This window comes from Rhipicephalus microplus, chromosome X, assembly GCF_043290135.1.
Source record: "Rhipicephalus microplus isolate Deutch F79 chromosome X, USDA_Rmic, whole genome shotgun sequence".
In the NCBI taxonomy this organism is placed as follows: domain Eukaryota; kingdom Metazoa; phylum Arthropoda; class Arachnida; order Ixodida; family Ixodidae; genus Rhipicephalus; species Rhipicephalus microplus.
In genome coordinates, this window is record NC_134710.1 from 70,857,275 (window position 1) to 70,884,107 (window position 26,833).

At 44.7% G+C, this 26,833-nt stretch overlaps 1 protein-coding gene across 5 annotated transcripts in view; it reads left to right on the forward strand.

The window, feature by feature from the left end:
* The first annotated feature begins 299 nt into the window (after positions 1-299).
* Positions 300-26,833, forward strand: part of LOC119175935 (DDB1- and CUL4-associated factor 10) — a 62,312-nt gene continuing 35,778 nt past the window's right edge. Inside the window, exons 1-7 of one of the 5 annotated variants that reach the window (XM_075877120.1) lie at positions 1,156-1,390; positions 3,351-3,427; positions 3,507-3,713; positions 9,819-9,932; positions 10,028-10,225; positions 10,296-10,319; positions 24,143-24,314. In XM_075877120.1, the coding sequence (XP_075733235.1) occupies positions 3,526-3,713; positions 9,819-9,932; positions 10,028-10,225; positions 10,296-10,319; positions 24,143-24,314 (696 nt within the window). In that variant the 5' untranslated portion in view covers positions 1,156-1,390; positions 3,351-3,427; positions 3,507-3,525. Of the gene's footprint in view, positions 319-1,155; positions 1,391-1,625; positions 1,853-3,350; positions 3,428-3,506; positions 3,714-9,818; positions 9,933-10,027; positions 10,226-10,295; positions 10,320-24,142; positions 24,315-26,833 lie in introns of those variants that run through there. The other 4 variants (XM_037426984.2, XM_037426983.2, XM_075877121.1 and 1 more) reach the window with 4 other exon arrangements.

The window sequence follows — 26,833 nt, forward strand, 5'->3', positions numbered from 1 at the left end:
TTTCTTATTCACTGCTGGTTGCTTTTGTGAGCGGTACCTACGATTAAATGAGGAAATGTAGGCTTTATTCACAGGTGATGTGAACATGCATGTTTTCCTGAGCAGAAGTGTACTCCGAGCTGCTTTAACTCTGCGTGTGTTACTGTCAATTTGCTAGTCTCTTTAAAAAAAATATATGCAGTAAAAAGGTTTGCAAATATAGGATATTACGCGTACTCTCAGGTCGTTGCATTTACACATCGAAACCACGAAACGGCTCATGCAGGTAGATCGTCATCGACGTCAGTTTGTCAAGATTACATTCTCTGCTAGCACACGGTAAATTTACTGTGCATAGTTTTGTTTTCATTGTATAGGTGTTTGTCGAACGAATATACATATCTCTTTCACTTTATTGTGTGCTAGTCCTGGATGCTCTGGCCATCCGCTATGTGTTGTCGGTTCTCAAGGGAGGACATGTCGTCAGCGGCTTCACTGCGGGTCTTGGGGACCGTAGCTTTACTGTGACCAAGCTTGTTCCTCAGAAATGGAAAACAAACATTTAGTTTGGATTTTATCTACGTTTGGGTGCAAACAGAGAAATAACGAGACGAAAGACAACACGCAGGGCAGCTGTGCACCACAATTTTATCGATAGGTTTTGTTTTTGATGCCGCGGGAGCAAAAGCGGCGAAAGGAACTACTGCGCCACGGCACAGCGGATGTGAGGGCGCGACATTTGGAATACTTACTATTTCATACTAATTTACGCTGTAATTTATTAGGATTGTGCACCTCCTACATATTTCCACAGATGCGCGGAAGCACGTTTCAGGCGGCGTTCGCGTCATGCACAATCCGTTGCCTCTTGCGAAGGAGCATGTTATGAGATGCTGCCAAAACAAAGCCATTGCTCATTGAATTCATTTACCGCTGCCTTTTTTTTACAATTTGTTCTTTTTGGTGCAATAAATGTGGTGTCGCGCTTCGCATGGCGGCGATGCATGTCACCGTAATGTCCCCACGTCCTTGAGCAATCCCTAGGTTGAAGCTTTACACACACGTGTCCGCACCTGATTATTTCGCTCTGGCGGTTTTCCCGAACTGTTCGTACATTGAACAGCCAGGGCGCTCACTTGTACCTGCATCCGACGCCAGGAGGCTCCACAACCGCCCCATCCATCGACCAGTGCATGGCGGAAGGGCGAGTGCGCGCGCGCGTGTGTGAGTGTTCGTGTTAAGCGTATATTGGCTTGGGCAGGAACGTGCACGTAGCTCGTGCAGTGTGATTTTGCGACACGCTGACCAATGTTTCGTGGAGGCATTCTATTGGCCCAGTTGTTTCGAATAAGTACACGGGATTATATTACCAACGGCTATCTGCTAGTGTGACAGCTGAGTTGTGACAGAGGTAACCGTTGTCGATCGATCTTCTGCGTATTTTGTGTACTGTGCGCCTTGTGATGGGTCCCGATTTTGTCGTTGCGATCATTTGATTCTCGTTCAGTTTCAGTGACCACTCGGCTTTTATAGCGTGCAAGCTTCACAAACGTGTCTCTGTGCCGTTCAGTTTCATTTGAGGTCAGGCCTCGTGATTAAGTTGGCATCTGACGTTACTGGAAAGTGAAGCCTACATTACTGTGTCAGGTGTATGTGGTTTGTTGCAGGTACTATTGTCGTGCCTCTCGGCTGTCGGACTCTGCTCGGTATACCTGAGCTGCGGCGAGGCTGTAATTCCATAGCCTCTGCTTCCGCTGCTTTTGGCGCGTATCGATCACTCGACGTGGTTAGCTGACGATTGTTGGCGGCGTCATCAACGGAAAGCTGCTTCGCGTGACTTCTGCAAAAAGGGCCCCTTTTTTTGCAATTTCTCGTGAGTTTTTTGTCGCGTCTCTGAAGCTTTGATTGCCCCGCCGCGGTGGTCTTGTGGCTAAGGTACTCGGCTGCTGACCCGCAGGTCGCGGGTTCGGATCCCGGCTGCGCGGCTGCATTTCCGATGGAGGCGGAAATGTTGTAGGCCCGTGTGCTCAGATTTGGGTGCACGTTAAAGGACCCCAGGTGGTCGAAATTTCCGGAGCCCTTCACTACGGCGTCTCTCATAATCATATGGTGGTTTTGGGACGTTAAACCCCACATATCATCATCATCTGAAGCTTTGTTTTTTTGGTTGTCGCATTTAGTGGAGTGCTGTGTCACGTACCATTAGCTTGTGGGCTGGAACGCAAGCTGACGGTATTGTGAGAGCGCTAGAATATGCTTGAAAACAGCGGTATGTAGCCCCGTACGCTTTGCGAGTTCATCGTGTTTGGCGCTACTGACCGCAGTTTTACTGGTGTCAGCACAACTGTTATAACTAACTGTTTGTTATTATGTAATCACATTTTTCGGTGCCGTAAGGGTTTCTTCTTTAGTTGGTGCCGCTTATTAAGGCTATGCAACATTAGGCTCTGCTAGTGCCACAGTTGAGTGCCCATGAAGTTTACCACTGTCTTCTCTGTGCTCACGTCTCACAGAGATCACATTTTATGGTTTGATTACTATAACAGCACCGAAGCATCACAATGATAGGCCGCAATTATTGAAGATATTGGTATGACGAAAGGTGCACACTGTGGACCAACTTATGGGCCGAGTGTCAGCTACTTGTAGTTTTTTGTTTGTTTTGCACCCTTGATGACACTCGAGTAGCATGAGTATAATGTTATAATTGCATTGCAGGCAAGCAGCTAAAGTAGTCTCAAGAGCATTTTTGAATGCCAGTGCTGCAAGGGACATGATTTTACAGTGTAACCTCAAGCAGAACCAAAGAAGTGCCGCTGTCTGGGTATTCTGTTATGTGAAGTGTAACACGAAGTTCAAACACTGTGATAATGTGTGAGCATGGAAAGAGTCCCCGCCGCGGTGGTCTAGTGGCTAAGGTACTCGGCTGCTGACCCGCAGGACGCGGGTTCGAATCCCGGCTGCGGCGGCTGTATTTCCGATGGAGGCGGAAATGTTGTAGGCCCGTGTGCTCAGATTTGGGTGCACGTTAAAGAACCCCAGGTGGTCAAAATTTCCGGAGCCCTCCACTACGGCGTCTCTCTTAATCATATGGTGGTTTTGGGACATTAAACTCCACAAATCAATCAAATCAATCGAGCATGGAAAGAGTGGTGGTAAAAGAATTTTGAGAAGTTGTTAGGTTAAATACTCGTGTTGCTGAACATGCGACAGAACATGAAGTGTGTTTTTATTATGCATTCTTATATTGCACAAAGTTATCCAAAACTGATGTAGTAGAACATTTGATTTTTTTATAGCATTGATGCAAGAACTTATCCCCGCTACTAGAATGTTGAAATGCTTGCTGTACTGCATTCTGTTATAAACAGGTGGTGAATAGGTATGCCATTACTATTGGAGGATCTAACCCTGCTGCTGACATGTAAATTCTGAAAAAAAAAAAAAGGTAGTTTATGCATAGTAACATTTCTTTGTGGCCTAGAATTTGGTTTTGCTTTTCTGACAAATTGGTGTTACTTTTCCAGGGTGTAAAAGTGATCTGTTATGGCCCCAAAAAAGATGGACTTCTTGGGACGGAAAGTTGACCATCAGCATCTAGGCCTACACTCGTACATTGGCGCTAAAGATCACTTGTACCAGATTCTTTACCGTTCTCTAGTGTCAATGGAAGGACCAGAAATGCTCCATGGTGGCCACGGAGGGATCTTCAACTTGGAATTTTCACCTGATGGGTATTGACTTCATTTTTCGTTCTTGCAAAGTTGTGGGTTCAATTGACATCGAAGTGACAAAGCAGACCGGAATGTGTGTTTTCTATGCAAGTTTGCTAGCATGCACGTTGTCTATGTTATTTAATACCGTTACTTTGAGGCAGGTTGCTTTGAGCTAGGCTGTTGCCCTGCGACACTTTTTGAACAGTCTTTATTTAGCAGCGGAACACGCGTAGCGATGATTATTGAGACAAATGCAACAAGAATGATGTAAATTGGTGCACGGACAGTGAAGGTATGAGTCCTCAAAGTTCATAACTTGAGCAGACGAGGAGAAGCATTCTCTTTTGCATTTCACTCGCCTGCCGACGTCAAAGACCGCTTCCAGTCTCGGTGCATGTTTCGTAAAGACATTCCGGAAATGTCACCTCATGGTGGTCTTCACACAATACCTCACTACCGCTCTTTTTGATGGCGTCGTTAGTATGCTTACTATGAACCACGTGCGTCGAGTAGAACCTTAGAAGACGCTTCCATGGTCACTGTGTAAAATACGCACATACACTTTAGGCAGGTTTACTTCTCAGCTTGCATGCAAAACTTGTTCTACGTCAACACTGGCACCCACCGCCCGTCGCATTGTTGGCTCGCTAAAAACGCGGCATGCCTTTTCATGTTTAGTTGCTTGCTGGTGTACCATAGCCTCGTTCGCAGGCTGTGTTGTGTTCGTTGTTCTCCAAAGACATCATTTTGAAACAGGAATGATTTCTTTCTGAGAAAGTATAAAAAAGGTTTTTGGTATTTTTAGCATTCACTCCTATGGCCTAGCTACCACCATATGCATATTGCACACCATTTCTCGCGTCCATCCAATCAAAAGTGAACGGTGTTTGTCGTCACATGACATTACGTCACTTCCCATAACAAAAATAGCCGATGTGTGTCGCCGCAGTCTAAAACCAAAGTAGTTTGTCCCGTGAATTAAAATTATAACAGCGTCGATTTCGACGTTGCCTTTTGTGCTATGATATCGGCACGTTCCAGAGCACCTGAAGAACCAATGAAAAAATACATGCTCAAATAGTGTCGCAGGGCCCCTTTATTGGGCGACCAGTAAAGTACAACACAACTAAATGAGGATAACAGGTAATAAAACAAAGGAAAGTATAGGGAGTGGAATTTCTAGTTCTAAATTGAAACTAATATATAAATTAAAGGGAAATAAAAGTTGACCAAAAACAACTTGCTGCTGGTGAGGACCAAACCTTCACATTAAACACACTACCAGTTCAGTGGCTGGTGCTGTGTTTTCAGCCAGCATCACTTGAAGCCTTGGCATTGAGTGTGAAACATGCTGTCATGTAGACCTACTGTTGGTTTCGCATAGTTATTTAACAAAACAGATGCCTTTATCTATCCCTCTTGTTCTGTTCATGTAAGGTGCTGTAATGCAACACCTCACCTTCATGTAATTATGCTCAACACAGTGCTGTGTTTTGCTCGCATTCAACTGGCACATATAATTTCAGTGAAAATACAGGCCCCATAATGCTCGAAAATTAATAATAAATAATGTCTGTGAGTTCTTGCTAAAGCCTCTTTAAATATGAGACCCCTTTGATTCGATGAAGTGCAATCTTCCAAAGTGCTGTTCTAGACAGCCTTCATCAATTAAGGTATAAACTATGACAACCATGAAAGCAGGCTAAACATGATTGAAAAAATGCCCTTGTGTTATTAAAAGGTGAATTGAAAGTGATGCAGACTTTCTTGGAACGTTCCAAGTCAAAAGAATTTCATTACTGCAGTTACTTAAATCATTACATGCATGCTTTAATATTGCATTTGGTGCTCTCATTTGGGTCTCCTTTTACTTTCACTTATTTAAGAAAAATCCTCAGCGCATGGAAGCAGGACTCCTTGTGGGATGGTTGTACAATTAGCAATATCAATAGATTTCCTGCTCTTGCTTCGTTTACTTAGAGGGAGCAAGAGGCAAACAGTAGTTCAGATTTCAGTGATAGGTTATTTTTGGGGAACATTTAAAATGTTATTATTTTTTACTACTGTTTAAAATTGGGTGCATTGAGGTGATGACTGAACTCCAGCAGGACATTCGAGCCCTAGCCCATCATGCAGCATCTCCTTAGTATAATTCTGACTTTAGTACTCAACCATTCTTATTGAAAGGCCATTGCATTGTGTAGTAAGTAACCATGTTACCATTACTGTTACAAGCTTAAACAAGGTAATTGTTGCAGTGCATGCGAGGGGAAAATGAGTAACAACAATTTTTCGTTACTCTAAAAGCAGTGATTAAAATGTCACAAAAAGTATATTTCATATGGCATAAAGTTCAGAAGACTGGTAGAAGGGTCAAGTAACAAGTGCGATCAGAACACAAGATGAGTCACAACAAAAGAATGGTGTCAACATATGTTTAAAAAAAGTGGGGAAGGAACGTTATTGCTTCTCTCAATAAATACACCTACTGACAATCAGCCTCTTTCCTTTTTAATTATGAGCTGCAACATCATTGTTAGAGATATAATTGTGTGTGTTTGAGCAACTGTAATAGATTGATAGTAGATGATAGATGATGATAGATGATTGATCATAGATGATTGTAATAGATTGACTGTAATAGTCGAGAGTCTGGAGCATGGTTGGTAAGGTGGCAGGACGAGGAGCACATTCGCTTCCTCTAGTGGACACACAAGGGGAGAGTTTGGAAGACCAGGCAAACACTCTCGGAGCGCACTTTGAACAGGTCTCCAGCTCAACACACTATAGTGAAGCGTTCCGACGATACAAAACCGCAATAGAAAAACAGAGATTAGAGCGCAAGCCCAGAACACATGAGGCATACAACGAACCTTTCTGTTTGGCTGAACTGCAGGCCTCACTTGCCTGCTGCAATAAATCTGCCCCAGGCCCGGACCGTGTGGCATATGAAATGTTAAAACACCTGCCCACTGAAACCCAGAAAGCTCTCCTCTCTCTTTATAATGCGATATGGTCTTCTGGCGAGCTACCCTCAGCCTGGAAGGAATCTATCATTATCCCAATTCTAAAACAAGGCAAGGATCCGGCCTCAGTTTCCAGCTACAGGTCAATAGCATTAACCAGCTGTATTTGCAAAGTCTTTGAAAAAATGATTAACAGGCGCCTGATGCACTTCCTTGAAATTAGTGGCCTACTTGACCCATACCAGTGTGGGTTTCGAGAGGCTCGGTCCACCACTGACCACCTTGTCCGTATCGAGGCACAAATTCGCGACGCTTTTGTTCATAAGCAATTTTTTCTTTCTGTGTTTCTCGATATGGAAAAGGCATATGACACTGCATGGCGCTTTGGCATATTGCGAGACCTGTCACATTTAGGTGTGCGGGGTAGAATGCTGACAGTTATCGAAAGCTACCTGTCCAACCGTACATTCCGTGTCCAAGTTGGCACTGTCTCATCTCGAGTATTTGTCCAAGAAACAGGAGTGCCACAAGGAGGTGTATTGAGCTGCACACTTTTCATAGTTAAAATGAATTCCTTGCACCTGTCTCCTCACGAAATATTTTTTACTGCATATATGTCGATGATGTGCAGATTGGTTACAAATCGTGCAACATCTCAATGTGCCAACGTCAAGTTCAACTAGGGTTGAACAAGGTATCTCAATGGGCAAACGAGAATGGTTTTTATACTCAACGCGCAAAAGAGCACTTGTGTCTTGTTCAGCCGAAAGAGGGGCCTCCATCCTGACCCCGACATTGACCTGCATGGTCAACTTCTGTCAGTGAAGGCCGAGCACTAGTTTCTTGGTCTCATATTAGACACTAAGCTAACCTTCATCCCACACATCAAGTATTTAAGGGACAGGTGCTTAAAAACAATGAACATTTTGAAAGTGTTGTCACGCACTACATGGGGTAGTGACAGGAAATGTTTAATTAACTTGTATAAAAGCCTCGTACGCACACGCCTAGATTACGGTGCTATAATCTATCAGTCGGCAACACCATCAGCCTTGAAAATTCTCGACCCTGTCCACCATCTAGGCATTCGCCTCTCTACGGGTGCTTTCCGCACCAGCCCTGTGGAGAGCCTGTATGTGGATTCGAATGAATGGTCGCTCCACCTACAAAGATGTTCCCTGTCCTTTTTGTACTTTTTGAAGGTAAAGGCAGACAAGAAACACCCTTCCCATTTCACAATTAATGATTTGTCTTGTTCTGGCTTGTTCGAGAACCGTCCTTCGTTTAGGCAGCCCTATGCGCTGCGTGTAAGGAGCCTGGCCGAAGAAACAGGTGTGCCTCTTGAACACAGTTTGATGGCTCCTGCAACATATCTGCCACCGTGGCAGTGGCAGCTTATAGACTGTGATGTCTCTTTTGTTGATGTCACAAAGCACGCACCACTTGCACACATACATACATACTTCCTAGAACTACAACATAAATACACATGCCCCGAGTTCTTTATTGATGCGTCAAAGTCAAACACTTCTGTGTCATATGCAGCAATAGGCCAATCCTTTTCCGAGGCCGGCGTTCTTCATCCTAATGCAAGCATTTTCACAGGAGAAGCTTACGCAATACTGGCGGTCGTAAAACACATTAAACAGATAAAATTACAAAAGGCGGTAATATGCACAGATTCTCTAAGCGTGGTCAAAGCCCGGAAAACTCCTAAAAAAACACAAGAACCCCGTGCTGGTGTCACTTTACTCACTTCTGTGCACACTCTACACATCAAAACAGCATGTCGTTGTCTGCTGGGTTCCAGGGCACCGTGAAATACGAGGGAACGTTTTGGCCGACAATCTGGCTGCTTGCGCCAATGTCACTACTGCCAATGCATCAACACCAGTCCCTGCACTTGACTTAAAACCTTTTATAAAACGAAAGCTCAGGGGGTATTGGCAGAGCATGTGGGATAAACACACAGATAATGAACTCCATGCTATTAAGCCGTAACTAGGTTATTGGCTGCCACTATCAAAATCACGACACACAGAAGTAATACTAACAAGGCTTAGAACAGGACATACACATTCTACACATTCATTTCTTCTGTCTACTGGTGATCCACTATATTGTGAGAGATGTGGAGAGCCCCTTACGGTTCTCCACATTCTCGTCCAGTGCAATGAGCTAGATGCTCTAAGAATAAAGCACTTTTTACTGCCCTACCGACAGCAGCTCCCTCTACACCCTGGGATTGGTAGGGATCCGCTTTTTAAACTGCAAACACTTTTCACGTTTTTAAAAGATGTGCAAAGCTTTCACCCGATATTTCGAGGTCATTCGTAGCACGACCTCTATAGAGTGGTCGTGGCTGCGGTGACTACACCTTCATCATGGTTTTGTTATCATGACATTTTGCCATCCGCTATCACTACACATATGTCACGCCACTGTCATGATTTTATTACTTTCATGTTTTAACCCGCGTTAGAGCAAGGAGTTTTAAGGCCCCTTTACAGCCACGCACCATATCATTGTTCATATTTGTAGTCAATTGAAATGGCGCTGTTTGGCCATCAATTGGCCCTTGCGCCACTAAAAAACTACTCATCATCATCATCTGTAATAGATTGATCTTGCCATCACTATGGTAAATATAATGGCATTGCAGGGCCTAGTTTCTCACATGAAACATTTATGATGTAGTTATAGGTTATAAAATAAAAGTGATCGTTTGTGGTAATGTGTTACTATTACCTAGTCATTGTCTGAGTCTGGTGCACGTTAACTTAAATTATGTGCCTTTAATGTCCCCTTTAAGGGTATATTGCCATTGTTACATATACGAGTCACATTCACCATTATCCTTGTTGATCTTCATGTTTGCGAGCTTGTTCTTGTGTTAGGATTGGTATTGTAACCATCTGGCTCAGGGCTGGCAACCAAACATCGACAATTGAAGAGTACCTGGGTGGTTTGAAGAAGTGTGCTCAGAAAGAACAGGCAGGGGAAGAAATATGCAGTATTTACAAATATCTGCCTCATACGTAGTGAGGCGCTCTTTGTTTCAGATAACTTGCTTTGCTGCTAATGTGTTGGACACGTTGCTTTTGCTTAACCTTTTGAAACCATTGCTTATCTTTGTGTATAATCGCTCTTTCTCCAGCTCAATATTGGTTGCAGCCACAGAAGGCAAAAGCATCCTGATGTTTGATCCGCTCAGCCGGAGGCTTACTAGGGAAGTGAAAAATGCACACGCCGACTGCGTGAACAATGCTAGGTAAGTATTGTATACATGATAACAAACATGCTAGTCTCGCAGAGGAAGAAAACAACTACAGTGAACGAAAGCATAACAAAATCTCCTATCAACAGGTTCCTTGACTCCCGAACGTTTGCCACCTGCTCTGACGATACCACAGTGGCATTGTGGGATGTGCGAAACATGAGGAGGCAGATACGTTCTTTTATTGGTCACTCCAATTGGGTCAAGAACATCGAGTACGCGTCGGCAGAGAAACTGCTTGTGACATCTGGCTTTGACGGAAGCATACACACATGGGACATAAATAAGTGAGTCTGTTCCAGTGCTTATTTGTTTGTGTAGCATTGCTGAGTATTGAACTGTTTTATTTATTTAAAGGGGTACTGACACGGATGGTGGAAGGTGAGTTTGCTCTGCTTTACAAATCTCCTGTATAGTGAGACGGCTCTGCACAAGTGTGAATACACACTTGTATTGACTTTCACAGGGTGCACCTACTAACATTGACACTATATTGTCAGGTCTGGCTACAGTGTCAATTCTCGTGTTTTCACATACCAGTATGGCTAGTTGTAGTAACATCAGGTTCCCAAAAATTCTAATCGGCCGCTTGTGCATGAACAAAAACATCCAAAATGGTGGCTTGTTTGTCACCGATGAAGCACAAAGCGGATATGCTGCAGGAACATCATGAGCATGTGGCAAGGAGCTCATAAACACAAAAACCTGGGCCAGATGTGGTTGTTGTGCCTTCAGAAAAGTGCCCATTTTTCAGAAATCTCTATATGTTGTTGTGCATGGTGCTCTGTTGGCAGTTTACTTACTTTGCGGCTGTGTGTATATTTGCTCGCGGTATGTGACGGCTGCACTGTGGCAATGCATAATCCCTCATTGTGCTTGTGCTATGCGTGTGCTTTCAAAGCTGCTCATGCGCATGATCTCTCCTTGTGTTTCGCTGAACGGCAGCACGCATGCTCCTACTCATTGGCCTATGAGAGTTAGCTTACATGCCAAACACACGCTGCGCTGGCACTTGTGTTATATTTCATTGCAGGTTGTGGACTTGCGGGGTTAATGGAGATGGTGTGTAGCAATTTTGTCTAGAGAGAACTGTAATGCCTTGGAAGTCCAGAAAGTAAAACCTTGAAAAAAAAAAAAGTGGCCTCAAGGTCATTCAGAATATTGATGATGAGACCTTGTGCAACTATGAGGTGAAAATAAGTGCAAAATAAATGTGAATGTGGTCACGCTGTTTAAAAGCATGTGTTGATATTAGAGTGAGGTGTTCATAATTGAAACAACCAGAATGGAGATTCACGCTGCAGCAAGTAAGCACCAGCTCGCCCAGAAACAAGTTCTTTTGGACAAATTCAAGTCAACACGAGTTCGGCACCAATTAACCTAGAAAACCACTTGAAAAGGTGTTTTAAGCGATTTATTTTGTAAATTGGTAAACTAGATTTTTTTGGGGTGAACTGCACGAGGGAAGGGGATCAAACGCCATGGCAGGGACAAGGACAACAAGGGAACAAAGACCACAAGACAAACATGCCATTCCTTTATTGTCCTTGTTCTTGTTGTGCGGTTTAATCATCTGCTATAATTAGGAATCGGCTAGTCCTCGTCAAGTTGTTGCTAATGCACAGGGGAAGGAAAAAAAAAGGTGCAGTTGCATCTGCTACTGTTTTGCCTTTAAAGGGCCACTCACCAGGTTTGACAATTTTGAGCTGACAAGCGCAATATGTAGACAAGGCGTTCATGATCACATCAGCAAAATTTGCAACGCTACGCTACGCGCCACGGAAATGGGTCAAATTTCAAGATGAACGCTGCTTCCTCTCTCTTCTGCCGGCACGCGCCAAGAGAATGAGGGCATGACGTGTGCGTATGAATGGCCCTACGTACACGGCAATGCAGTGATGTTGGTCCTCTACGTAGACGACTCTGCTCTAACGTTGCAAACAGTGGCACGTGACATTGCGAAAATTATTTAACACGGCATGCGTAGTTTATGTAATTTGTTGCTTGAAAAGATCAATAAAACTCTAGATAAATAAAGAGACGCAATAAGAGAATGCGAGTGTCGTTTTTTTATTTTTCTCCCGTAAATTGCAACGAGATGCGGGGCTAATGTGTGGGCGTTTCGCATGCATTCATGTCCCCGCAGTCGGAGCATAGAGCAGACGACTGCTGTGGATCGCTCCTACGCGTGCGCACTCATTGTGCTCATCTATTCCCCCGCGTCTAAGCCAGCGTTTCCAAACCATCCCGCAGAAACACGCAAAAGACCACAAAGTAACGCTGATCAACAAAAAAACTCTGCTCGCGTGCTCGGGGGCTGGATTTGTTTGGGCACGTCATGCGCACGTGACCTCTTGGTCGGATGCTAGAAAGGGTGGGAAAGAGATTTGGCTTGCGAAGGCTACGCAGAGGAGCGGCAAGGGTTTCGAGCTTGCCTTCTCTCATCCTCGTTTCGCGCTGCTTCAAAAAACCTGTCCGCTTATGATTAACCGATTATAAAAATTTTTGTGGCAAAATGTTCCTCATCGGACACCCAACAACTTCCACTGTCTAACTAAAATTTGGTATGGGTCCTGGTGAGTGGCCCTTTAAGTTCTCCCCAAGTTTGAAGTTGGCAATTTTCCTGTTCCTACGTTTTCCAAAGATAGAATGGGGTAAAAAAACAATTGCTGTTCATTTCCTTCCAATATCATTTCAAAGCAGCATAAATGTGCGCGCACACATTCACTCGCTCTCTCTCTCTGTGTTCGGCCAGCAGCACTTTCGTTTTACTGATTCCATTTTTTTAAAGTTTGCATTTGTATGCAAACTAAGGCCAGTTATCACATTATTTTCTGCTCTGTTATACAAAATGGACGAGTTTTTGAGTGCTGAAGCTTCTCATGTATTTATGCATCTCATGTGACGTGATTATGTTCGCAGTAAAGCACTCAATACAGGCCATAACAAAGCTTGCCATTCTCAAAACTAAGTTGAAATGAACGAGCAAGGTCTAAAATAATGTAATTAACAGAAATAAATAAGTAATTGCAATAATTGAATTGAAATAGCTAAGAGCACTTTGGGTACATCTGTCACACTCTCATGCAGTACAAGAGGTAACGTCACCGACCACTAAAAGCACAATGCAGGGGTGAGACAGCTGCGCATATTGCATATTTTTTATACATTTCTGCTTTCTTGTTCCAAGCTGCTGCTAAAGCATAAAAATGGCAAAAACTGCTGAACTGCTCCGAAACAAGCAAGAATTTTGACGCCAACCTCAGCTTCAGTGGCAAAAAACGGCCGAGTTGACTACATGATTTTCCGAGCAGCGTCGGTAATACCAAGAAAAAAAGACGTGCCCTAGCGTGTTCTTTACTTGACACCCTTCTGGTTACGAAGGCTCCCACGGTGCCGCCATAATCGCCTGTGGACTGTTGTAAATATGCGTGACCCCGCAAAAATGTGCTGTCGTGCATCGAGCATGCTGCTTCTGCTAGTTAGACCTTGTGTTCTGGCACCAGTCACTTCGCGAAAACCGCTGTGTTAGGCACTCTTAACGGAGTGGCATGCGTAGCGGGATTTTTACTCTCAGGTTCTTTGTTGTGCGTAACACGTTCAAGTCATTGCAGTCGCCTACGCGTGCGGGTTCTGCACATTCGTGTTCGTAGGTGGCGAGAGACCCACTTGATAGCAGCACTAAATACTCGTCTATAGTGCACGGTATGAAACTTGCACGTTTTGCGAAGTCGTGGTGCACAGAACCTGTGGTGTTCAAACCAGTTTAAACGGACGCCTTGGTGCTTTCTTCATGGCTCATGATGTGTCGGCGATCATGTGGCACAGTTTTCATGGGTGGTAGTTTCCAATACTGCTCCGTTTTATAATCGAAACTCGCGATGAGCGCTTTAAGAGGCCAGTCAACAAACCCTGACTTATTTTTTTACACCCCCCAAACAGGCTTGGTAATTCCTAAAGTAGACCGCAGCGGTCACGTTTCCTGAATATTACAGAGCTGTGCGTCACGCACAGCTTCCATTTCGAAAAACAATTTCTATGCTCTTTTCCTATGCCTGACCAATCTCCTTGCGTGCACAGTGACGACAACTCAGCGATCGGCGACGTGATGCAGCACGCAGCTCGTCGATTGGTCTAAACCAGGTCTCAATAAACAGTATTGAAGTCAACGACAGTTCCTGTTCCCGCCCACAGCTACGACAGAGCTATTCAATCATACGAGTTGTGAAACTCCCCATAGGCTTTAGGCATCAAAATCGGGACACTTCACCTACGCAGTTTTTGGGAGTGAGCAGATTGTCGCACCACACCCACTATTAAGCACATTATTTGTGTTTCATGTTGCTGCTCCCAGATGGTGCGACATTCTAGAAAAATTGGGTCAACTTCATGTTCGAGTTTTGAAACAACGTTTTGCTGCAAATCGTTGTCGGCTGAAAATCAAGCGACTGGGCTGCAGAGAAGCATCGGCACCAGGTAAACGGAAAACAACCAGGCTTCGCAGAAAGCAGAACTGCGACTGATCGAGTTCGCCTGTGACGTCAATCGCTGACTCCTTGTCACATCGCCGAAGTGGCCAGAGTTACGACAACGGGCTACGCCTTCCCCTTCCTCTAAAGGAGAAGGGTGGCGAGACCGCACGAAAATTTTAAACCAGCTGAACGCAATGTTCTAGCCCCTGTAACTTCCTTAATATAGCACGTATTCGCAAAATTCTTGCGGCAGCATGTTCACGAAGTAAAAGTGTACTTATTACTCTTTACAACAATTTTTGGTCCCTGGGGTTGTTTACTGGCCCTTTAACAGGCATCGCTGTGTGCCACAGCTCTGGGCTACACGACCTTTAGGCTTAGCTTTACGTTTGACTGGTGTTTCGGTCAGCGGCCATTCTGCAGTGTGACTGGCATACTTCTTTCTTTTTTTATCAACTAATCTGGCCTATGTCCGCTCTGCGGTTCATTTGCATGGACCGCGCGGGGCGGTGTGGGTGGCAATCACAAGTCAATGGCTATTGATATTGAAGAAAAAGTCATAGCTTTGCTGCAAAGGCGAAGCAATAAACGCGATAGCAACAAATTCGAAGGTCACGCGCAGAATGTCCAGCAAATCGAAACGTGCCCTGTGTTTCTCACGCACAAATCACGCATGAAAAGTACTCTCAGGTACAGATGAATGTGAATAAGCGTCTCGATTGTTACTTCATTGTATATGAAAAGCGCTCTCTTTTTGCAAACAGATAATGTGCAACGATTGCATTATGCGCCCGGTAACTAGAACAGGATCGTTCCGGTAAAAACCGAAGGCCAGCCAACACATATGATCCTTCCTGCCGTGAGATAAAGGCGTGAACGTCGATTCCCTACTCTTCGCGAGGCAAAGTGCGCATGGGAGATGAGAGTGCGCGCCGCCGCGTCGTGACGATGTTGCTATGCGCGCTCATTGCGGCATCTTGCTGATAATGCTGACAACATGATAGTTCTCCCTTGAGATGCTCGTCGGCAGCGGTAAGTGGTAGATTAGATAGTTTGCCGTTTGAAAGTTGAAATACGTGCTCTCCTTGGTGGCCAAGTGATTAAAGTCTCGCACTTATGATTCAGAAGACCCAAGTTCGAATTCGTGTGCCGGAGTTTCTTTCTAGACTTTTTTTCTTTCTTGCATTTTCATATATATAGATACGTATACATATACGGTGAGTGATGGTGACGCCCACTCCTTCGCTGACTGCAAAATACAGCCGAGAGTGTCCATATAATTGCTTGTGCATTAAAATAGAATAGGCTAACGTGGGAGTACTAATACTGCGTGGTTGCGCCTGTCGAGAGATGTTGTCACCTAGTGCCATCTGCGTATCACTTAGTGCTATAAGCATGCGCTTTACGAGATAGTCGGTGAGGTGAGATTTCTCGGTTTCCGCTCCGCACTCTTGAAGTGGTCCCTCACAAGGTGGCCTTGAACGGCGGTGCGTCCGCTTTTCTTGTCGGTTAAAAGCTTGCAGTACACTTGACAATAGCATGTCACTTTTCTTAAACGAAGACCCACTGTTACGTAACTACGATTCTTGTGCAATCGTATTTTCGCAAATTTTTCAGGTGTGTGATGCGTTTATCTTTTCAATTTTTTCCGGTGAGCCTAGTTTTTAGAATGTTTTAAAATGTCATTTCACGCTTGTTAAAAGGTCTGGATATGTTGCGTGGTATGTAAAAAGGTAGTGCAGTTCATGACTGGCAATAATCTGTTCGAAAACTTTCTTCAAAGTTTGTTTCAGTGTACTGTGTGTTATAAATAAATTAAAATATGCACCTGTGCTGACGCGTTGCTAAAAATTTGCTTTGTCAAGCTCCCATGATGACATATCAAATGCCGCTAACTGCTCCGAAGCGAGGTGCATCTGCTCTAAAATTGAAATTTTGCTGCTCCAAAAACTGCTCCCAATTCAGTCTCAGCTGTCTCACCCCTGACTGTGGAATATTTGATGTTTGGACAAGTTATAATTGGTTATGCATTTTAGAATGGACACTGCAAGAAACAAGGACGCTAGAAAACCGGGCAGCATGCGTCGTAGTGCGCAGCCACATGTACGGATAAGCCAATGCGAAGTTTTAAAGCCCACTAGGGCAGCATCCATGGCTGTCATTACGTGTGCAAACTTGGTGTGTATAGATAGTGTCTTTGTGTTTTGCACTGTCCATTGCAAAATGTAAAAGCGTGATAGCTGCTCCCACATAAATGCATGCATATCTCCAACGCTTGCTCACTATATTGTTAGTTATCTTGCCCAACTCTTGCATTACCATGCCTGGTGAAATTGAGCACCAGTGATCAAGTCTTTGAATTGTTGATTTTGGCGTGTTGAAATTGTTTCTTGTACCTAGCACAGCTTTATTTAGTCCGGCCACTGAACTTTCAGAATCAGTTTGGATTTGCCATTTTATGGCAACATAGTGACTTTTTTTTTACAAACTCTTGCATGAACGAAGAGGCCAAATGTGTGTGTGTTGTTGGGAAAATGTGCTTAGCTGACAAACTTGCGTGCCAGTCGCGATTATGCGTCAGGAACATTGAAGTTCTGCAATCATAAGAACCCTTGAAAGTCAAATGTCAAGTTATGATGCCAGCTTCACAATCTGACAAGCCTTGAGTGGTGATAATTGCCTGAAATTTATGCCTAGTTTTTCACTCGGGAGCTGTTGGTAGGGGTAGGGGAAGATTTATTTTGCCTAAAATTATTTCCGAAGGTCTGCCTCATGTATTACAGATACAGGTGGCCTTTTCAGCCACTTTCCTGCAGCTTTGGTTTCACTTCTATTTTTATCCAGTGTTGCTAGTCTCTCTCATGGCGTCGTCGTCACACGTGCATGGGTTTGCACCTGCACTGTGAAAAATGCGCACCACTTGAAGCTATATTGAGACTACGCATAAATTGAATGACAATGAGCTTCAACTCCAAATCAGCCTGCGAATCTGCATTTGTTCAGGGGTTAGTTTCATTCAAGGGGAGATGCTACTCGAAGACACTTTTTTTTAAATATTCACCCTAGAGCAGTGAAACTTGAGCTGTTTATATAACTTAGTATGCTGATTTGAAATATATTATGAGTTTTCTTGCAAGTTGCGTAACTTTCAGCTCTGCGACATGACAAAGTGAAACAAGTGTACAAGTGTGCCCCCTTTTTTAAAAGTATGATGATGTGTGAGAAGTTGAATAAGCTTTAATGCTGTATACGTAAGGGCTACTTAATGTGCCTTATTACAATGATCAAAAGAAGGCACCCGAAATAAATTAGGATTTGAATCTGCGTACAGCTATGGGCATGTTTTGCCTATGTATTTCCCTTGAATGCACAGTTTCACAGGCTTATTTCAGTGATTATAATCTTCTCAAGGCTGCTGTGGCACTGCACGATGTATAATTGGTGTGTACCTAATTGTGGGATGATGTGGCTTTCCTTGCTGCATGGAAATGCAAGCACTCTCAGCACACTTGGTAATGGGAAGCAGCTTGTACAAATGAGCCAACAACCATCAACATTTAAATCAGCCCACCAGGGCAGCATCCAGCGCTGGAAATGCACATCCAAATTTTTATGTTGCCTCAAATATACTGTGAGCGCGACAAGCGAATGACTCATTCTCTTTAGATATCATCATCACCTGTACATCCTCATCGTCTGTAAATATCACCACCAGTCTGATTTAGCTCGAGCCTGGCTGAATAAATTGGTTCCTCACAAGTTGTGGATGGTGCTTTTCATTCCCCCAACTCGCCCGTTCTCGCTGGAGCTCCGCTCGGGTCGTCGCATACAACCCGCTGCCATGGCGGCCCAAGAAAACCCTGGCCCATCCAACGTCACCGTCCTACTGCAGCCACCGACACCCGTTTCACCCAACAACATTCGCCTGCGTGATCCACCTGTGTTTTCCGGTCTCCGAGCCGATGATGTAGAAGGCTGGATCAAGAACTACGACCTCATCAGTGAGATGAACGGGTGGGACAATCCACAGAAGTTGCGCAGTGTCCCATTTTACTTGTCCGATGTTGCCAAAACTTGGTTCTGGAACCACCACCTGGATCTTCCCGACTGGGACACTTTCGAGCAGCAACTTCGTCTAATTTTCGGTGCCCCCACAGTTCGCTCTGAGGCAGCAAATAAGAAGCTCGCTGAATGCAAGCAGCTGCCGGGTGAATCTTACACCTCGTATATTGAGGATGTCCTTGCACTGTGCAAGCGTGTTAACTCCATCATGTCTCAGAAGGATCAAGTACGCCACATCATTAAAGGCGTTAACATCGTTGCCTTTAACGCCCTCGCCACGCAAAATCCTGCCACCACCCAGGACGTGATAACCACCTGTCAGCGACTTGACGAGCTTCAGTCTCTTCGCCTTTGTTACGATGCCACCGACATTCGTTTGCCTGCACCCCTCGACTTGTGTGCACTTATTCGCGACATTATTCGTGAAGAGTTTCACGGGTGCTGCTCTCCCTGCGCTGCGGAAGTTACTCTCCCTTCTGCAAAAGATAGCTTGAAAGACCTGATTAAACAAAAGATTGCGTCCGCATTGCGTCCGACGTGTTCCAACGGTCCCTGCGTGCGCCAGACGCCTACGTATGCCAAAGTTGCCACGCTCTCTGCCGCACCCACCGTTTCTGTGCCTACACCAGCAGACCATACGCCCGTGGCTTCGTTGTCACCTTACTACGCACCTCAGCGCCCACCTTGGCCAATCTGTTACTACTGCGGCTATCGTGGACATATCGCCGTTTCGTCGAAGGTGCCAACGAGACGAGCAACGCGGCTACATTCCTGAAAAACATTGAAGTTTACGTCTGACCATGAACTACCTACGACCACCCTCCAACTCGTCTTATTACCGTTCACCGTCTCTTACCTACCATACTGACATGCCTGGGAATTCCCGTACGTCTCACCACAGGTCGCCTTCGCCAGGTCGCCGTTCAGTGTCGCCTCTGCGGCCCGCCTCCAATTCTACGAAAGTTCACGCAGAAAACTCCCCGATGCAGTTTTAGGAGAGGAAACTGCATCCACCAGACAGCTAACAATTCCTCCAGAGCGGCCATCGAATTTGATGGTAGTGTTTGTAGAAGGCGTAGGCGTTGAGGCTCTTGTAAACACTGGCACTGCTGTTTCGATGATTCATGCTGATTTTTGTTCCTGCCTTCGAAAAGTCACTATGCCTTATGGCGGCCCACCTCTCCGGGCATCGACCAACGCTCTCATTTGTCCACTTGCACAGTGTACCGTTCGTGTCTGCATAGAAGGCATTCGTCATCACATTGTTTTCGCGGTATTTCGTGAGTGCACCCACGCTCTCATTCTGGGATGGGATTTCTTGTCTTCTGCGTCCGCTTTCATATCTTGTCATCAGCGCCTCCTGCATCTAAATGCCACTGACTCTTCTCCGCTTGAACACGATGGACGTATCCGCCTTGTCACCATCTTCACCTTATGTACTTCGGCCATACATCGAAGAAATTATAAGTGTTATTGCACTGACATTGTGGATGGTGACGTACTAATTCTCCCTTACGGCCATACCCTACGTAGGGGCATTGTCATCACACCAGGGCTTATTCGCTTCTTCGATGGGTCTACCTACCTAACCACCTTAAATCAAACGCCCGAGTGTGTACTGCTCCCCTGTGGCTCAACAGTATCTTGCGCAGCCGACAGTGAGCCTGTTGCGATTGTTACTCTTCCGAACAACAACCACAACAATGTCCTAAGTCACAATCACTGCCATTCAATGCCTCTTCCACACCTGTGTTGGCAACCATAAACACTGACTTAACACCTGATCAAACTGAAGATTTGCTCGCCCTGTTAAATAGACACCGTTCTCTATTTGACGTGAACTCGCCCGCCCTCAGCATGACTACCACCGCTACTCACAACATCCAGACTGACTGCTCTCGTATTGTACATCGGCGTCCATATCGCGTGTCTCAGGCAGAACGCAAGATCGAGGAAAACGTCTCAGACATGCTACGACGCAACATCATACGTCCTTCCTCGAGTCCCTGGTCATCCCCAGTTGTTCTCGTTCAAAAGAAAGATGGGACAGCGCGTTTCTGCGTCGATTACCGTGTGCTAAACAAAATAACGTGCAAGGATGTTTATCCCCTCCCTCGGATTGACGATGCACTGGATTCATTAGAGGGCGCAGAGTATTTTTCTAGCCTCGACCTTAGGTCAGGCTACTGGCAGATACCAATGTCGGAGTCTGATAAAGAGAAGACCGCCGTTTCAACGCCTGATGAGTTGTATGAGTTTAATGCAATGCCTTTAGACTCTATAATGCGCCCTCCACCTTCGAACGCATGATAGATGGTGTATTGCGTTATTTGAAATGGAAAAAGTGTCTGTGCTATGTCGATGACATAGTAGTGTTTTCATCCACGTTCTCGCAGCATCTACAATGTCTTGACGAAGTCCTCACGTGCCTCGCAAAAGCCGGTCTACAGTTTATACCTTTGCTTGCAAGACAATCAAGGTTCTCGGCCACTTCATCAGCAAAGAAGGAATTCAGCCGGACCCCGAGAAGCTTGCCGCTGTCCCCGATTTTTCTCGTCCATTACGTCAAAAGGACCTGCGCAGCTTTCTTGGGTTATCTTCTTATTTCCGGCGCTTCATACGTGGCTTCGCGGAACTTGCGTCTCCGCTCCGACAACTCCTTGCAAAGAATGGCGCCTTCGTTTGGTCCGAAGACTGCGAAAGCGCTTTCACGGCATTGAAGCAAGCCCTCACGTCGGATCTGGTACTGTGCCACTTCGATTCAACCGCACCCACCATCCTTCACACAGACGCAAGTAGGTCTAGCTGCGGTACTCTTGCAGCGTGACAAAAACTCAGGCGAACGCGTTATTGCTTACGCAAGTCGTGTTCTTGCTGCCGCAGAAAAGAACTACACTATCACCGAGCAGGAGTGCCTTGCTGTTGATTGGGCAGTGCAAAGATTCCGACCATATCTTCATGCCCCGATGAGTTTTTCATCGCTGAAAAACTTATCGGGTCGCCTCGGTCGCTGGGCGCTTCGCTTGCAGGAGTATGATTTTGATGTCACCTGCAGATCTAGGAAGAAGAATCAAGATGTTGATGCTCTATTGTGCTGTCCTTTGCCCAGCAAAGGCCATTCACCATTCATACTCCAAAACGACAGCACCTCTCCAATTGCAGCGCTATCCTATCCGTCCTTGTTTCACAACAACGTGTGGACCCATACTGCCACACCATTTTTGACCGCTTGACCGGCTCTACTACTCCTCCAAACGCTAGACTTCATTGACAACTGAAACAATTTAAGCTTGTCGGTGTTGCTTTATACCGCTACATTTACCACATCGATGGCAACAAGTGGGTACCCGTCATCCCACATTCTCTGCAATGTGAAGTTATGGAAGCCTTTCATAATGATCCAACCGCCACTCATCTAGGCTATCACAAGACTTACGACAAAATACGAAGTCGTTTCTTTTTGGCCTGGCCTCTCTTCAGCCGTCCCTAAGTACGTTGCCTCCTGTGTCCATTGCCAACTGCGAAAACAACCGACAACTGCTCCGGCTGGCTTAATGCGACCTCTTCCTTGTCCCGCCTCGCCTTTTAATGTCGTTGGAATTGACTTGTATGGCCCTCTTCCTATATCATCCAATGGGAATCACTGGATTGTCATGGCCATCGACCATTTTACCCGCTACGTAGAAACGGCTTCTATACCATCTGGGACTGCCACTGAGGTCGCCGATTTCTTTCTTCGCCACATCTTTTTGCGCCATGGAGCTCCGCACATTCTCCTGAGCGATCATGGCAAAGTCTTTCTCTCGTCTATTGTCGAGTAAGTTTTGCGTGCCTCGAACACTGTTCACAAGACCACTTCTAGCTGCCACCTGCAGACCAACAGATTGACTGAACGCTTTCATTGGACCCTATCGGACATGATCGCCATGTGCCTTCACCCTAACCACACGAACTGTGATGCAATTTTACCCTTTGTGACATTTGCTTATAATACGGCTGCTCAACGCACTACCGGCTATTCTCCATTTTTTTCTCGTCCATGGTCGCTTTCAGAGTTTCTCTCTGGATGTCTCTTTTCTTTCGGCCCCTGCACCCTCGATGGCTCCTTTCTCTGAAGAATTTTTATCTCGTCTCGAACACTGCTGTCACCTAGGCCGCGATAACACCGGCCTCTCTCAAGACACTCGAAAATCTCGCTACGACTCGTCTCGCCGTGTTGTGAGTTTTTTTGCTGGTGACAAAGTTCTTCTATGGACTCCACTGCGTGTCCCCGGCTTATGCAACAAATTCATCAGTCGCTTCATTGGGCCATACACGGCGGTCAAACAGACATCTCCTGTCAATTACCGCATTTCTCCTTTTAACACTAACTGATCATCGTTGCCGAGGGACAGAGATAGTGCACGTATCTCGTTTGAAGCCTTATGCGCGACACATTTCATAATACTCTCAGGCGACCAGGCAGCTGCTTTCACTGCGCGGGGGAATTGGTGTGAGCGCGACAAGCGAATGACTCTTCATTCTCTTTAGATATCATCATTACCTGTACATCTTCATCATCTGTAAATATCATCACCAGTGTGATTTAGCTCGAGCCTGGCTGAATAAACCGGTTCTTCACAATACCTTGTTGTGACGTCGAGGTTAAGTATGAATCAAAAGTAGCATGCTGTTAAAGTCGAACCTTTTTATAAGAGACACTGATATAAAACACAAATGGGTAGAGACACGAGCACGCTTACAGTAAAATACGGGTTGATAGGAAAATGCTTACAAGGTACCCTGCTTATAAGAGATGTCTCATATAAAAGACAGGTGTGCTCCAAGCAGCAATTCTTCTTATAAAGAGATTTAGCTGTATTAATTTTCTAGGGTGAAGTCATACTTACCAGTACACTTTCTAGGCCTTTCATTTGATGAAAAAAAAAAAAAAAACTGAATACTTCGTGTCAGTACCCTTTTAATGATGTTGAATGTATGTGTGTAGCTGCCTGGTAGAAGCTCCAGTCATGCATTGCACTGTCACACCTCTTCCTTGAGGGGTGTTGGCAGTCTTGTGTTATTGTGTGAATCCATAGCAATGTCCATAATTTCGAGCGATTGCTTTTAAAATAGGCTAAAGGTAGAAGTGATTTGAGTGAAATGATGCTCTTACTATAAGAAGAGACTTGATCAACTGGAAATCTGTGATACAGCTGGCAAGGTTGCCATGAAGTTCTTGCACCCGCTCACTACCATGTCGTAGATTTTGATGGTGTGCATCGAAGCCTGCGTATTTAGCTATTAATAAATAGTGACTGTGTTGTCTTTTAACAGAGATGAAGATTGACTTTGGCAGGTTTGGTGAGCTTTTACTGAGACCAAATTGTGGCATAAATGCCTTGTGATGCTTGATACCATGCTAATGTGGTAGCACTGGCTATTTGGCAAGAAATTCGAGAACTTTCACCTTTATTTTTAAGAAAGACTTTATAAAAAATGTTTTATTAGTATAAACTTCTTTGATTTAGTACCCTTCTATAAACTTGATTTTCAGATATTGTAGACCTTAGCACTTACTCGTACGATCTCAGCTATATTATTTTTGTCTTGGCTTTGGGATTTAAATATGCTGCCCGGATGTGCTGCTAAATGTGTTTGTTTATTGAGACTCTTCTCATTTTCGCTCAGGTTCTCAGAGAATGGGGTAGAGTTCCAGAGAGTCTTTTACACAAATGGGCTCATGAGGATGCGCCTAACCCCAGACAGCAAGAAGATGGTGATTTGTACAACAGGGGGTTACTTGATGGTGATTCATGACCTCAACTTGCGCACACTGGCTTACGACTTACGTGGGTTTAAGGTAAGTACTAAATGATTGTCTTTCCTTTTTTAGCAGTGATAAACGACGTTTGCATGTTTGCATAGGCTTACTGAATTCTGCCGGTTAATCTGGAGCTGCTATGTTACCTGGGACAAATGCTCACATTTATCGAATCTAAATAGGCCGGAAGAAAACTGTATACAGTGTTATGGCTTACAGATCGAGCTGTTGCATGCAGTTGGGTTGTAGAAATGATGGCTTTAATTTCTGCAGTGTCTAACTGGGGTGCTTTAACTTGTACGATGTTGTTAGAGGAATATTTTTGCTCCTCTCTCTTTAATTGACAGTCAGATGACCCCTGGTACCAGCATGAAGCCCAGTGGTAGCAAGAGAGTTTCAATAAAAGGGCAAAAAATGCCCTATTGTTCGTATATAGAGTCAAAAATGGACTTCTTTGTGCTCTTTGTAGACATGACTAGACTCATTGTGCAGAAGTTCTTGCTCATCTCAATCCTTACTAGCATAGTGCTCTGCACTCCGCTGTTTACTGTGTTGACAGCACTCTGCTGTTACATTGTTCCGAATTATCCGTGGTCAATGTTGAACATCTCGGCATTGACCAACATCATTCCATGACCACTCGGCATGACCAGCATCCAAGCACTCAGCATCATTAATGTCTCTCTGTCAACATAGTCATTGTAACCACTACAAGACTGCACAAGAAGAAATTCCAGTTGGGATTTATTTTTTACTGCTAGTTAATAAATGCAGTAAGTCTTGTATATAAGTTGCAACAACTTTTGCATAAAAGGTAAATCATGTTTTTTTGCTATAACATGTCACTATATTAACCTAAAAACCTAAGCCCCTAATTAACTCTTAAAAAAACATGCATATAACACATTATTCTTTTTTTTTTTGCATGGGTTATACATGAGAAAATATGCTGTTTATCAGATTGCATAAATTGCAATGCTGCAGATGGAAAAAAATTATTTCGATATCTTGAGGGTAACGAGATAGACTGCCTTGGCGTGGTGTTGCCTTTTTAAAGGGCTGCTAAAGAATGCCATGATTCAAAACTTCTCATGATGTACAGATCACTGCACAATCCTAAAGTTAGAACCTGCTGTCACAATAATTTTGCATACAGATAGTGTAATAATGAAGTTATGGGGGTAACACCCCCATTTTGACTGGTTTCTGTTTCGTACTTGGCCTCACAGACCTTCTTCGTCACACAGAGGTGTTAGCATAGCTTGTTGTTATGCCTATGCCTACTTTGGCAATGTAACACAATATCGGCAATTACATCAGCGCGCAGCCAACGAAAGAGCGAGGCTTTCTACTCATGTCAGAGCGGCGCAGTTAGGAAGCGCTGTGCGAGGTGTGCATGGCACAGGCGAGGTAAACTAGAATGTGACACATGTGACAACTGTCGAAGCCAAGACACCTTGTAGCACAGAGGACCAGTCGATGAATTCAGGGCTATGTAATGTTGCCCATGGGCAACATTACCTCACTAGGCGGGTAAAGGGGACTGGACAGGGATTCAGGAATAGTTTTTTTTTTGGAAATGAAGCATCTGCACGATGTGCAGCACTGTAATTTTCTGAAAATGTGATCGCTGGGGCCTTCTTTACTACGACAGGCATAATGCCAGCCGCTTGAACTATGCACGTATGTGCCGGGCGAAAAGAAAGATTCTTCTGCTTGGGCTCTGGGCTTAACCGGTCAGCCTGAGTGAGCTTGTCAGAATGACGAGCTTGTTGGGGGGGGCGGGTTGCAAAAAGAAAGTTGTGGCCCGTTTTACTGGTGGTTTAAGCTTACATTGTTGTTTTACCCGAAGAAAGAGAAGATAGGCAAACATGCCTTCAGGAGACATAAATAAGGCACTTTGCTGTCGCAAAAATTTAGTGTGAAATTCAGGTAAAACGTGCTCTTCAAGCATATTATTCAGTATTTTTCCAGTTGTGAAGGCATGCCGATGGTTAGTGTCGTTACTTGAATGAATGAGGCACTGTGCTGATTTGTGTGAAGAGATAGAATGGATACCTCATTATGGTGATTAGTTGGGGAATTTATATTTTGGTTATACACTTTAATAAAAACACTTAATAAAGATCTGGGGCTCCGCTGCGGTGGTCTAGTGGCTAATGTACTCGGCTGCTGACCCGCAGCCGAATCCCGGCTGCGGCGGCTGCATTTTCGATAGAGGCAAAAATGCTGTAGGCCCGTTGGCTCAGATTCGGGTGCACGTTGAAGAATCCCAGGTGGTCGAAATTTCCGGAGCCTTCCACTACGGTGTCTTTCATAGTCATATGGTGGTTTTGGGGCGTCAAACCCCAAATATAAATCAATTAATAAAGATCTGGGCTTGATATCTAATTTCTGTCTCATCAGGTGAATTAGTGAAGATGCGGGCTGGAGATCACATGCGAGACAAAACATCGACTGCTGTTGTCCGATTCACAAAATGAACTGAATTATTTTGTGAAGATTTACGTTAGACTACCTGTCCAAATTGCAGATTTAGCTGCCTTGGCTGTCCCATT